The sequence below is a fragment of the Gavia stellata genome, chromosome 7, assembly GCF_030936135.1.
Source record: "Gavia stellata isolate bGavSte3 chromosome 7, bGavSte3.hap2, whole genome shotgun sequence".
NCBI classification, from domain to species: domain Eukaryota; kingdom Metazoa; phylum Chordata; class Aves; order Gaviiformes; family Gaviidae; genus Gavia; species Gavia stellata.
Window position 1 is genome coordinate 5,995,521 of NC_082600.1, and position 14,174 is coordinate 6,009,694.

A 14,174-nucleotide genomic window follows, 5' to 3' on the forward strand; every position below is an offset into this window, starting at 1 on the left:
AGCGGGGCTTTCAAACACTCTGTCAGTGAAACGCGTACAAACGATTCAGCGGGAGAAAGGAAGCACACTGCAAAAATCAAGGTTTCAGCTCTGGTCAGCATAAAGTAATTAAGTAAGTAAATAAACACTTAACTCTATACTTAACTCTCTCCCCCCCATAGAAAAAAAGGTGCTGTATGAAAACCAGTCTTTCCCCTGAAGAAATGAGAGCCCTATGCTGCAGTATATTATCTGCCCCACGGCTCCATCCATAGCGTCTGAACAGGCAAAGGAATTTGTACTCACGTGGGCCCCTTCCTGAGCACTGACACTGAATCAGGCAAAAGGAGAGATCACCATTTTCCCTTAGGGTGGAAAGGAGGGCTGAGGAGCCATTGCCTCCCAGGGTCAGTGGTGACAGTCTCTCCAGAGGAGAGTTTCCCCTTTCCATCCTCCAGAATGATCCTTGAGACTCTTGCATGGAATGAAGCCACAGTCACTGACAGGTCTTTTAGATGTAGACTTCTGCTAAATCACCGAAGATGCCAGTTTTAAGCCTTCACATGCACCAAATCAGAATCTCCACATCTTCAGGGAAGTTCCTTTTTCTTCTTCTGCTGGGTGCAGACAAGACCAAGATGCTGCATTTCACACAGAGGCTCTATAGAGGCACAAGGCAGCAGAGAAGACCCAGGTCCCAGAAATACCAGTGGTACGAGATGAAAAATTTTCCAGTGAGCAGGACACCACATTTTACGAGTAAGAACTTGAAAGACTGGATTAAGAATGAGCAAACAACAGAAAAGAGCGCAGTGCTGAAATCTGGCAGAGTGTGCCCAGTGATCTTGCACATACTCCTGAATTTATTGAAGGTGTCTATGTAAGAAGAGGTCAACACATGAGCGGCACAAGGAAGTCCTCTTCGCAGTCTTTCTAGGCACGATGACAGGCCATTTTGGTAAGTGTAAGTGTGTATTCAAGGTCAGTTGAGATCACCCACCACTTGTTTTGCAGCTGCTACTTCCACTGATGACCGTCTTACCTAAACTTAAGGAACACACATATACCCTGAGAGCCACTGACCTTGCCGTGACTTGGAAGGATTTAATATTATAATCACACCTATTTCACATCGAAAAGTATACAAAAATAGACACAAACCCCATGTGTAGGGTGCCAAATGTGCAACAAATACGGCAGATATCTCAGAGGGCAACATTCTTTGTTGCAACATGAGCCATTCCAGTACACTTCATGCAAATAACTCCATGCCAAACAACAACATATTCTAAAGCAAGTACTGTATTCAAGAGACTGCATGAATCAAGTCAATGCTCTTTTGCCAGAGGAAGCTAGGGTTCATATAAACCTTCAATGAACTTAAAGCTATGTTTGATTCACCAGGTCTGTAAATATCTTGCAAGTCACTCTGAGGTTGAAAAGTACATTAGAAATAGCAGCCCTTGGCCATTCACCCCAACAGAGGCAGCGTAACACCTTCATTTGACAGCTGAAAATTAGTTCCAGCCTCCACAAGATTAAGACAATCAGTACTTTTTGGGCTAAATATTCAAAAAGGCACTTATGATTTTCCAGGTCCCCAAGTTAAAGAAGGTTTACTTTCAGAAAGCGTTTGCTGACTGCCTGTCCTCAGAGAATCAGCCACGAAGGTACCTCGACCCAAATCACTACTCGCTTTGATATGCATCATTTAAAGAGATTTCATTAAGTTGAAAGACACATGCTACATCTCAATTCAGATATAATTTAGAACAAGATCAAGATTCACATTACACTCAGCAGAAGTATAGCAGATGATCTGCAACCAGAATTTCAAGGAAACCTATTTTTCCTCACATGTAGAAAGAGCTCAGAGTTATTTATATCTGGTATAACAAAGCAGCATCAATCTTTTCCTGTACATTGAGAAACTCAGCAGTTGAGACCAAAACTGCAATTCAAGAGATTGCATTTAATCGAAAGTCACTGCTTGATTTACTGAATTCTTCTTCCCTTATGCTTGAAAGCAATCAGATAGCACAGCAATTTATCAATATTTCATTGTTACAGCTAGAAAGCCTAGGCCATCTAATGCTACTGAATCTGAACATGTTTTAAGGATATACTTTGACAGGGAAGGTAAATAGATATATGCTGGGCTAACTTATCCAAACCTGGTACCAGCAGCAAGGACAACAAATCACCATTTACACAGTACAGCAATGAAACTTCGCATATGTGCAATGTTACCCCACATGAGAGGAAGGCAGAACTCATATAACTCCAGTTCTTTGTCTTACACAGCAATTATCAGCTGTCAAGCAGGGATCCACTAATACCCTCCAAATTTAGAGGAATCAAGAGCAGCATTTTCCATTGAACTTCTGTATACCTTCATAAATCCCACATGCTTATGGAGACCCCATCGTCTCAGGCAGTGAGACCATGTCCTCTCCAGGGAGGACAACAGCAGGGTGCTGCCACAACTTGCCACGTGCAAATGGAGGAGCAACTCTGTACTAAAAAGGTATCATAATACACCACCTCCAAGCAAAGGAGGAGTGACACAGCCTGGGTTGGGTTAATTTGACCTATTTTAGATGTCAGCCTTAGGATGAGAAAAATAGTGTCCTGGGACTATCTGCATCTCCCTATGACTATACACGGAATAATAGAATCATAGAATGATTTGGGTTGGAAGGGACCTTTAAAGGTCATCTAGTCCAATCCTCCTGCAATGAGCAGGGACATCTTGAAGAAGATCAGGTTGCTCAGAGCCCCGTCCAACCTGACCTTGAACAAACATCCTGAGCAGAGATGTTTACCCTGGGTAGGACTTTCTACCTGATTACCTTACCTGACCTTCTTTTAACCTGACTACTCGATGTAAGAGGTTGCACAGGTATCTGTAACTCACTGCATACAGAAGCCACATCCAGTTTCTGTAGACTGACACAGTCAATGCTGAGCATGAACACAGTTTGTGGTTTTAGCAGAGATGAATCACAGGCTGAGAATGACTCCACATTTTGGGCATCATTTGATATTTTACGGGAATGCTACTAGAAGAGGTTGGGAAAAAACTAACAAATAGGAAAAACCTTGCCAGACTGCCAGATCTTGCTGCTAAAAGTGTTCCTTCATTACTTGGAGGTTCTAATCAAGTGTCAAAGCAACACTCAGCCCATGGGATTGACAAAGGAGGAAAGGGAGAACTGGAAAGGACCACACGTGATTGTATCAAGCATTCCTTAATGAGTTAAATCCATCTGGATGACTTTTCATTATTGGATAAAAACAAACCCCTGCTCTTTCCCATTTTTTAAGATTATTTTTAGTTTATTATTCAGTTTCAGCAGATCTTTTTCCTTGCCCTGAAAACGTGGATGCTTTATAGCATGAGAAGTAAGGCCATTTCTCTGCACATGGAGACCAAAGGGAAACCAGCAAGGGGAACCCATGGCTTGCCACATGCTTCTAACAAAATCTGTCCTTGCCTTGCGTTAATTATTATATACTTATCCCAGTGTACTTCAATTTAGCAAGGTAATTACGCTTGTGACTAACCTAAACCACATGATTAATATCACTGAAGTCCATGCCTTTTCACGTCCTTGACCACCACTCTGAGTCCCAGCTGCAGGAGGATGTGACCACCATGCACTGCTGCTGCTATGTCCATTCAAACCAGGAACCAGTAGCACGTGCCTTGTCCTGACAACCATTTTCACCATCCATCTGTAAACTATGCGCAGCTCCCTTGCCCCTCTGAAAGATGTGATACATGAATTGTGGCTTTTCGTTCACATACAGATATCCATATGCAGCTCACACAGTGAGAAAATATGTCCTCACTTCGGCTAGAAAATCCACTTTGTTATTTTGCAGGGGGCTTGGAGAGAAGGGATGACGCTTTGAGGTTCAAAACCAATTATTTTCAGATTATCTTCATGTATATGACATATTTAGCATGTGACAGCAGTGCTTGGAATACAAAAAAACCCCATGCCATTTCATTTGGGACAACTTCTCTGGTCTCAAAGTTGTTACTAAAAATGGATCAAATAGACTGCCAGTAAAATAATCAATACAACATAAAAATGCAGCCCTGGAAATAATTTTTATGGCCAGGTCATCACAGAATTGATTTTTTCTTTTTCTTTTCTTTTTTAACCAACTGCCCTGATGGAAATTTAGAACCTTTCAAACAGGTAACTGAATTCCCTTCCGAAAGCCACCCGTGCATTCATGACACTGGATTACCAACACGAAGTGTTGGCTTATTTATAGACAGCAACATCTGGCTTGCTGGTATCTGCCAAAATACATACTCTTTTTTTGATTACACAACTAAATTTACGGTTAAATAGGTGATGTAAATGAGCTAGACAGTTTCTTCATATTATGTTCCCAAAGCCCTGCAGAGCAGTGGTCACCTGTGGCTACCACTGTAGTCATGAGAGAGACCAGCTTTTCCAAAAAGTCAGTCAAGACATCTACAATCTCCCTTTTACTCATTCAGTATTAAAATATTCTTATTTTACTGTGTCCTCAAAATCTCAGCTCCTAATATGTCATTGTTTTTGCATTGACAAAATGATGTCTTCATACCACTGCTGTGGAAACAATTGCTGGGTTTTGACAGATGGATGGAGGTAGAAGCCAGTCTGGTGTTATGTGGAAAGTATGTCAATTGAATGTTCCTGCTAAACTGGGCACTGGTGAAAGAATTGACAACATTTCCGTTACACTGCAATGTTACCTGTTAGAGGGAGCATCCACGGCGGTGACGGACTCACTTACACATCACAAGCCTATCGTTTCCAGCAGCTCGCATTGACAACAGTCAGTTCATGATCGTGAGGGCTGGAGAATTTTGCAAGGAAATTCTGGTCTTAATGCTGCGCAGCGAGGAGAAGATGATGTGAATTTTGCGGCCAGGGAAATATCAGATGCATATGGACCTACAGGAAAGGGGACTGCGTTGCACTGCTATTGGTAGAGGTGAAGAGAGCTTATTCTGTCCATTTTACAACAATAAAACCTCATTAGATTGGATTAGCCACGGCTTTAATCAGATTGTTTGCTACTGGTAGCATGCCACTGGGGGCAGGGCTATCCAACACCATCAATCCAACGGCAAGTTAGGCCCATAGCTTGTTTTATTCAGCCGAAGGGACTACCCATAAAATCAAATCCTGCCCTTCATTACACTGGTGTGAACCCACAGCAACTCAGTACAATCAGCCAAGGTGTCTGGGCACGCACTGACATACGTGAAGGTAACTGCTGACCTGGGAAGTTAAAATTGAACGGCAAACTCTCCCCAACTTTTAATGAGTTCAGAACCAGTAGTTTGACTCAGGAGATGAAGCCGTAATCACATTTACTAACACCAAGCAAAAAACCAATAGGGAGGGTGTCTTTGCAGACTGCGTGCGACACAGGTTTGAGGAATAAGCTTCTCTTGTTCAGTGAAGAAAAATCATTTCACCGCGTCTCAGACGTTTGGAGATTATGTTCTCCATTTAAACACATCCTCTGAGACACTGCAATAGTCTCTGTGTATTACAGTTATGCACATATGTCTGTTCAGAGTAGCCTTGTTCATTTACTATTTGCTTGTTCTGGAAGTTTTTATGTTTGAAGGGGATGAGAAGGTTACAACAACTTTTTTTTTGTCCTAGGGGAAAAAAGATTTTCAGATTTTAATGAAAAACAAATGACTCAGTGATGGTGTACAGCATTTCTCTTGTACTATGATTAACTATTGTCAAGAGCAGAAAGCAAAGAAGCAGATATTTTTGTTGTAGTTTAACAGTGACATCCATCAGCAATTTCTGCCAATTATCCCTTCAGTGTCTGTACACAGCCGTTCACGTCAAATCAGCAGACAGCAACTTCACTTACAATTAGAAACCTCAACAACTTCCACATGCCCTCCTATCCTTACAATAAAGTGAACAAAGAGGCAGTAGAGGGAGTAAATAACTTAAATTTCACATCTTATAACTAACTTAGTGCCTGATCAAGGGATGTGTCACTCTAGACCCTTGCAACTAATTACCCTTCCAGATGAGCAGTTTCAGCCTGATTGTCAGGGGAGGAAATCTAAGTTAGACAGTCAAAAAAATCTCTCCCTCCCCGTACACACCAGACATGTCTTGTGCTTAGGTACCAAATCTCACTCAAGCGGCTTCCCACCTCCTACTCCTCTGACCACTGCCAACGCACTGCGCTCCAGATTGGAACAGACACTGCGACAGCAATGCCACGGTCTCTCCCTGTTACACCATCCAACATCTGGGGAAAGACCACCCTCACATCCCACATCCCACATGGGGAGGAGGAAAGCTCTGACCACAGTGACCACTAAGTGCCTGAGAAATGGTGTCACAGCAGAGACAAGTGACAGAGATACCTGTCAGGGATGGTCAAGGTGTATCTGACTCTGCCTTAGAGGAGCGATGACACAGATAACTTCCTGAAGTCACCTTCCAGCCCTGCATCTCCTTGGCTTTATGATGCTAACAGCGTTAGGACCTAGTCCCATGGTGCTAACTTCTCCTGATTTAAGATCCAGACTGCTGAACAGTAAGGCAATGGACCTTGATTCCACTTATAACTAAGGTTTGAAAAAGAAGCACAACAATCTAAACCAATATATAATCAGCGAGAAAACCTGACAGTAACTGGATAGATGGAGGATGCACCGTTAAATCAAAGAGAAAATATGTGCCCAACTCTGCCAACTGCCATACCATAAGTCAGTTTTCAGCAAAAGAAATATAAAGAGCTAATGAGAAGGAGTTGAGTGCATCTGCATCTAACACTATGAGATGTGGCAACTTAAGGAATTCAGAATTAAATTAAAACAACCAGAATTGGGCAGGACCATCTGTGCGTGGTCCACATCAGTTGTGAAAACAACTTGGGATTCCACTTGGTCCTGGCACCTGCAGCATGTATTTGCTCCCAACTTCTTTGGTTGACACACAGAAGATGGTTTTGGACTGCACTGCTAATATGGAAGCTACATCATGCTACTTTCCCAGTGCCTGGTATGATCTGCTAGATGAAATCTGCAGTCAGAGAATCACTGACATCAGTTCATGCAAACTTCAAGGTCTATGAAGGGCCCCAGCAAGACAAGGTGTAGCATTTGTACACACTGGCTGTGCTTGGAATGGAAAGATGCTGAGATCTGTACTCAAAGTACACGCCAATGCATCATGTTATTGTTAGAAGTAGTAGTAGTAATAATACTGAGGTTTAACACACATATATTGAAGAGTTAAGGAGCTTCCATTTATGCTCAATACAGCCAGGTCATATGAGTAGATATATATATATATGACTATTCACCTTTTGCAGGTAAGGGAAGTGGGAAATAGCTGCTAAATAAGTTGCACAAAGGCATCTATTCATGCAGTGGTTGATTCTCATCTCCCCAGATCCCCACAGTTGGCTGCTGATCACTGAGACTGGGGTTCCCATATTAATTGCCACATGCTTCATGCCCAGGCTTCTGCATGCAAACCTGATAAAGACTTGCAAGTCTGTAATCCATCTTTCTGCACATCAGCTACATGTTCTTCTTATGAATAACCTGCTCTGAGATGGATGCTTTCTGGGCAAACCAGGGAATATGATGTGCATGCTCTGCATCCAATGCTGTGTCCTAAAACCTCCGACTGGGGACTGCAGCACAAAATGGATTCAGGCTGCAACATCCGTTATGTTCAACAGCTGCAACCATTAAAAAACAAACAAAAAAAAGACCTTTGCAGGAAGCATATAAAGGCTTTGCTGCCTGTAAGCAACCTGCAGACCACCTTTTCAGGAGCCCTGATGCATGAGTGTAATGGCCAGCTATCTCTGGAGGACTTCCAACTGGTTTGTTACTGAAGTAAATGGCTCCTCTTCGTATTGCTTTGGATCGAGACCCTTCCTCAAAAGACATAAAGAGAATTATTAAAAAACATGGATCTCTGTTCAAATCTTTGTTCTGCTTGTTCATCCATCTACATTTTACTGAAAGTATAGTTAAAAGCATGGAAATATTTTTTCCCTGGCTTTTTTTCCTCCTTACTCACTGTAAGCCAAGAAGACTTTTTTCCCCATTCTCCTTTCAGCATAACTCAAACAAATTTATCACTGCCTCTGTGTAAGCACTGACAAGGAATTCCATTGATTTGACACCAAAAATGATACACCAGTACCGGGGTGGGGGTGTCAGAACAGATCTCGGGAAAAAAGTTTATTTGAGAACATCTGTAGTGGAACTGGCAGCTGGAGTATGTATTTTGAAACATACTGGCTACATATATTTTAAAGTTACCAGGCATGACATAACATATTTAGAGTTTAAAGGAACGTAGAAGAAAGTGCTGCAAATGAAGAATGATTTTTATATGTTGAAATCAAACTTCTACAACTTCTACACAAAACGATCTACATTGATCTACAAAAAAAGATTTAAAACATCCATTTGGAGTGGAATATTTTGGACTGAAATATGCTGTCGGAAAACATGGCTGGCATCTCCATTCGCCTTGAAAAACAAATGCTGCATCAAAATCTCATACTTAGCTGTAACAGCTCTGGAATTAGAAAACACCTCCAGGAAGGGTATGAACATCTCCTCCTTCAGCACAGAACTTTTCCCATGCAAAGAGCCTCTGCTTATTGCTCCTTCCTTACCCATCTGGGCACTATGTCCAGAAAGGAGCCTGGGAAGGGCAGGACCAGGCACACAAATACACTCCCTCCATTACCTATGCAACTAGCAAAGAAGTTGCATGAAAGATTGTAAGACCCCTCCACACCATGAACATCTCAGAGACCAACTTTCTGGCTAAGTGCTGCTGGGGAAAGCCAAGCGAAGCTGCCCCGGTGCTGCAGAGGAAGAAGAGGGCAGTGTAGAGGCATCCAGAAGTATGTCTGCACCCCAGTGTCCAGCCAAGGTAAGCCCATGCCAGAAAATGACTACAGATCACGGGGACTGATCCAATCCCCGATGCAGTTCCTGGGAAGACCAACTGATTTTAGTGAGCTTTGGCTCAGCCTCCAAGGAGGACGACGAGGGTACTTCCACACAAGATTACTCTGTGAGGAGGAGGGAGCTGGACCATCAGATGTTTTTATTCAGGTGAAGCCAACGCATGCCTGTCTGATGGAACAACCCCCAGGGACTTACAAGATTTTGCCCCCTTATTGCAGCTCCATAGCAAGGACTTTAAGCTTTTGCTTACATAAACAGTCCCTATGAGACCACCTCAAACAACTACTGAATGAGTCCCCTGAACACACATTTAAAGGGATATCCTTCGCTGCAACAGTCCTACGTGACTTTCTTTTCCCCAGATATGTTTGACCCAACACCAACTCAAGCCAATCGCAGGATTCGTTGGCCTAGGATCAGACCAGCTTTCACCGCTTCAGCACTGACTGAGCAACAGATAAACACAAATCATTAGATTCAAAGCTCCACAGCATCCCATTAAAGAAAACCTCTGTTACAAACTTCATAATAAATTATATCAGATGCGCCTCCAATAGTTTCATAATTTATACACTTTACTTCAAAACAGAAGGTTATGAATTTCTATTTAAAAATCCTTTGAAAATCTTGTCATTGCTAAAATTTAGAGTAATTTCAAAAAAAACCCCAACATTCTGGGTTAGACTCTCATTTTTACTTTCACTGCAGTAAATCAAGACTATTGTCAATGAAAGCCATAAGGCTGCTTTGACGTAATGTTGTAGTGAAAGGAGTTTAGACCCAGGACACTCCAGAAATCACTCATATGCATCTCATTATTAAATAATTATGACATAGCATCTACTTTCAAGAAACACTGCAATAAATCCAGGCTGGTTCATGGGTCTCCTAAGATCCGAGTGTAATAGCAGTCAGCACACTGACACACAACTCCATATCAAATTGCTTGTATTTATCTCCTACACAAACTATTGCCTCTCCTGTTTGACGGGTGCCTCCAGAGAGTGATTCATTCCAGCTCCCTCAGATACCAATCTTAGGAGATGAATCACCTCGCAGAGGTGTCCAGCTCTCCTGCTGACTACAGGAAGGTCCAACAACTTTCTTAGGACTTACCGAGGCTTACATTCAGGTGCATCTGGCTGAGTCCAAATCGGACTGTCTCAGGCTCAGTCCATGGCAGCACTGCGGTACATGCATTAAGCACATGCTTCAGTTTCTTTGCCTGACTTACTTAGAGCCTAATTAAGCACATTTGAGGCAGGGTGGGTTAAAAGAACATTGTACAGTTAAGCAGCTGAGGCAAAAGTGGGTATTTATCACTGTATTGCTGCATTTTGTAACCCCAGGAGATACTTAAGACACCTCCCGACTGTTTTTTTCCACTGCCCTTGGGGTAATAGCTCCAACGGGTCTCACCCCTGCCTTTCCGTGATGATGCATTTGGGATAAGTCTCCTCCACACAGTGTCCATACAACCCACCTGGCTCAGGCATTTGCATACATACAGTCCTCTCGCTGTAGGTGATGCCATGCTGGGGAGAGTAAGGGCTGGCCAAAATGAGATGAAGACATGTTCTCAGAAGTATTTGGTGGTTGTGGGTCTCAGGTCGCTACACACCTCATATCTTCCAGAACCACTCAGTCCCCGCGCCAACCCTTGTCGGCAGCTGTCTCTGCTCCATTTCTTTCCATGTGAACAGTGTTTTCTAACCAGTGATCTGCAAACATCTGGGTGCCTCTTTACTACTGAAGGAGTCTTCTTGCCTGGATTTCACTCCACTATCCAGGAGTCAACAGTTTCTGTGGTTCTACCAGAAGATATCTAGGAAGCCACAAACCTCAGCTGCTTGAAAACTGCCACCACAGAGTGCACTGCTCCCCTGCTCTCCACCCAGCACGCAGTCCCAGAGCCCAAGTTGCTGTGGCATCTCTTCCACGTGCCCTCCCCATGCCTGGGAAGGCAAGGGGGGACAGGCACAGTGCTCTTGGGAAGCTGGCTGCCCCACTCCATTAGGATTCTTTGGGAATCCCTGCTAAAATGTTTGCTGAGCTGTAAAACTGGCTGCACATCCTCACATTTAATGTATGGGTCCAGTATTAGTGCAGCTTGGCCAACTTCATCCCTAGCCAGAACCTTTCCATTTGCAGCCTGTTGGATCTGACAAGTGCTGTCATGTAGTCACTTCCAGTCTATTGCCCTTTCTTCCTACGACAACTGGATTTTCTGTCCCTGAGGAAACATACAGTGCAATATTTGACACTGCTGTTGCAGCCCAGCACAGGGAGAAGGTTAAGCCTGGACTGAACAGGGGCGCCTGACAGCAGTTGGACTGGTTCAGTTGGAGGCAACCACAGCTTGTGAGTTGTCTTAGACCCTACGGGGTAGGGATGGTCTTTAATCCTCTGCATTCAATGCCTGGCATGACACAAACCCGGTCTGTGCTAGGAGCTCTCAGGGAATAAAGAGCAGCAAATCACCCCGTTAACCAGCACAGCAAGCCAGCTCACCCGGCCGTAACGCTGCTCCTTTAAAAGTACGTGAGCGTACGAATTACAATATCACAAATCCTAAAATCTGGTGCTGTGCAACAGCAACGGACCGATGCAAGCAGTCAGGTCTATCAGCTGCAACTTTCTTTACAGCATTTTTCCCTCAAGAAAGAAACACCAGGTAACTACTAAGCCTGCAGAATACTCAATATCACACATATAATCCCAAGAAAAATGACATGAACTATTGCCTGCTGTATCAAAACCCAGCCCCGTTTGTACTTTAAGCCAGTCCAGCCCAGGTAGATTGAAGAACTGGAAGTCACGCTCTGCTGACAAGCACTGGACTATGTCTCTTGCTTTGTTTTTACCCTGGATGTAGTGCTGAATTTAACTCACAAAAAGGAACCACATTTTCATTGCTGGCCGGCATAACAAAGCTCAAACCAGAGACAGCACACACCTTGCAATTTTATGGCTCAAGTGTTCTTAACAACGTACCAGACCTGGTGGGAAAAGAGTTCATTCCTGACAGAACAAGCAACTTCGAAAAGTACCACTTGGCCTTTTAAAACATCTGACACCGAGTATAATAAACTTGCAACAGTGCAGTTAAAGCCTGAGATTTCTACAGACATTTAAAACAAAAACTTGAACCCAAATATTAGGAATATTTTTAGAAAGCTTTCCTTTCAACCTTTGATTTATACCGCACATATACCTGCTGTATATTTTCAACATGCCGAGTTTATATCTGCATCACAGCTATTAGCACAGTCATATCTCATGCTGGACAACATCACCACATTTCCAGTTGACACTAAAGTGTGATGTGAAGTTGATATGCACTCTGCAAGGAATGAGGCTGTCATGTCTGATCGAGAGCACACAAAAGATTTCACAATTTCTATCTCGTGGTTATTGTTAGGGAATTACTTTAGAGCCGACACTTCCGAAAATAAGAGAGGAAAAAGCAGTTTAAGGGAACAATTGCTGTCTCAAGGTGAGGGACAGCAAGCACAAAAAAGTTGATGGCTCTGTCTTTAAAGCAAAAAAGATAAATCTAGAGTAGAATATTAAAATACTACAAAAATTTGATAACATTATATGGACCTAATTTCACATAATTTTAAAAGCCAGAATTGAAGTACAGCAACTTCATCAGTTGTTCACATTTCAACGTTAGTTTCTTCATCAGAAATCATTCACACAGCAGTTGAACACAAGCAATAGAAATTTAACTGCACTTATCCCAGATGATATTAAAGCTCCAAAAACACTATCCAAGCATTAGTTACTTTAAAAACACACATACACACACACACATTCGCCGTACTTTGCATGGAACAGAGCAGGAGGAGCATGCAAAGTAAATTCCTGCCTAAGGTTAGATTATACAGGGGAAAAAAAGCATTTACCGTCTGGCATAGGCGAATTTAATTCAGAAACATTGTAAGACGGTAATGGTGCCACTCTTGCCGAATGTTTCTTCATCCTTTGAAATTGCTGTCCTACTCACAGGCTCACTTCGTCTTTAGTCTGCATCGCTTTTGGTCCCGAGTACTATAGTAAACACTCGGCTATGGCTGGTGGCTGGATGTTGTTCTGGAGATGCTGCAGTGGGCTATGAGTACTGATTTGCTGTTTCCCTGGGAAACCATTTGCAACAGATTCAAACAATGCTTGACCTCTGCTAACACTTTTCTTTCATTCAATTGTTAAGTGCGGCAGATAAAATATAAATATATTAGCTATCACGCTTTGTAAACTTGAAAGCGCGGCAGCCCCTTTGCATGAAAGAAAGGTTTTCATCAAATATCTGTGCCGTGTTAGCAAAGCAGACGGGAGATTTCTCAGACAACTGCGAGGGAATTATGCAATGCAATTTTCTGGTTCCTTACACTGTGACAATATACGGATGATTACAGTAATTATTTTAAATAAACTTTGAACAATGTAAGTCCTATAGAGCCGCTAAATCAGGAACGCCTTGGGCAAAAGAGCCGGTAACATCCAACTCTGTGTCTGAGAACGAAGCAATGGTATTGCAGGAGTCTATTCTCTTTTAATGCCCTACAAAAATTGTCACAACCAGGAGATATATATAGGCCACAGTTGGTCTACATTTCTTCCTCACTTCCCTTGAGGCAGCTAGGACAATTTTTTCCTTCTTTCTCCGACATCTTCTCTCTCTTCCACTCCCTTTTTATTATTATTATTAATTATATTATTGGAAGTTGTTCACTTGGAGCAATGAGATAGTTTCATTGAGCAAACCAGTGACAGCCCGTACAATTTCTGCAGCTCTTAGAAAAACCCATCCACTTGCGTAACCCGGCACTGTGCTGGGAGCTTTCTTTGCCAGGAGGTGGTTACCAACATCTCTTAAGGGCCCTGGCTTCAGCGCTCTTCACCAAGAGAACTGCTATCAAGTCTTACCCAAGAATTTGTAGGTAGAAAGCTTTACCATTGATATTCAAGGTATTTGCTATAGGAACTATGGGAAATACAAAGGACAGAAAGGCAGCTTAGATCTACCAGAATCTGCTAGCAAAGCCGTTCCATTTTTAAGGGCCACAAGTATGTATCGCTCACCTATAGTCTCTATGCCTTCAATAGCAACTGAGAGCAGGGATTCCTAGCCTGGGGCTTGGTCCTCCATCCACTACTATATCGCCAAACAGGGAGAAGTTATCGG

General features: G+C 42.8%; 1 protein-coding gene across 3 annotated transcripts in view; it reads right to left on the minus strand.

Moving 5' to 3' along the window:
- Positions 1-14,174, minus strand: part of SLC35F4 (solute carrier family 35 member F4) — a 126,823-nt gene that overhangs the window by 23,959 nt on the left and 88,690 nt on the right. The window contains exon 1 of one of the 3 annotated variants that reach the window (XM_059819798.1): positions 12,895-12,970. The exons of the other annotated variants lie outside the window; for them this stretch is intronic. Coding sequence (XP_059675781.1) covers positions 12,895-12,970 — 76 coding nt within the window. Of the gene's footprint in view, positions 1-12,894; positions 12,971-14,174 lie in introns of those variants that run through there. 3 annotated transcript variants of the gene reach the window in all.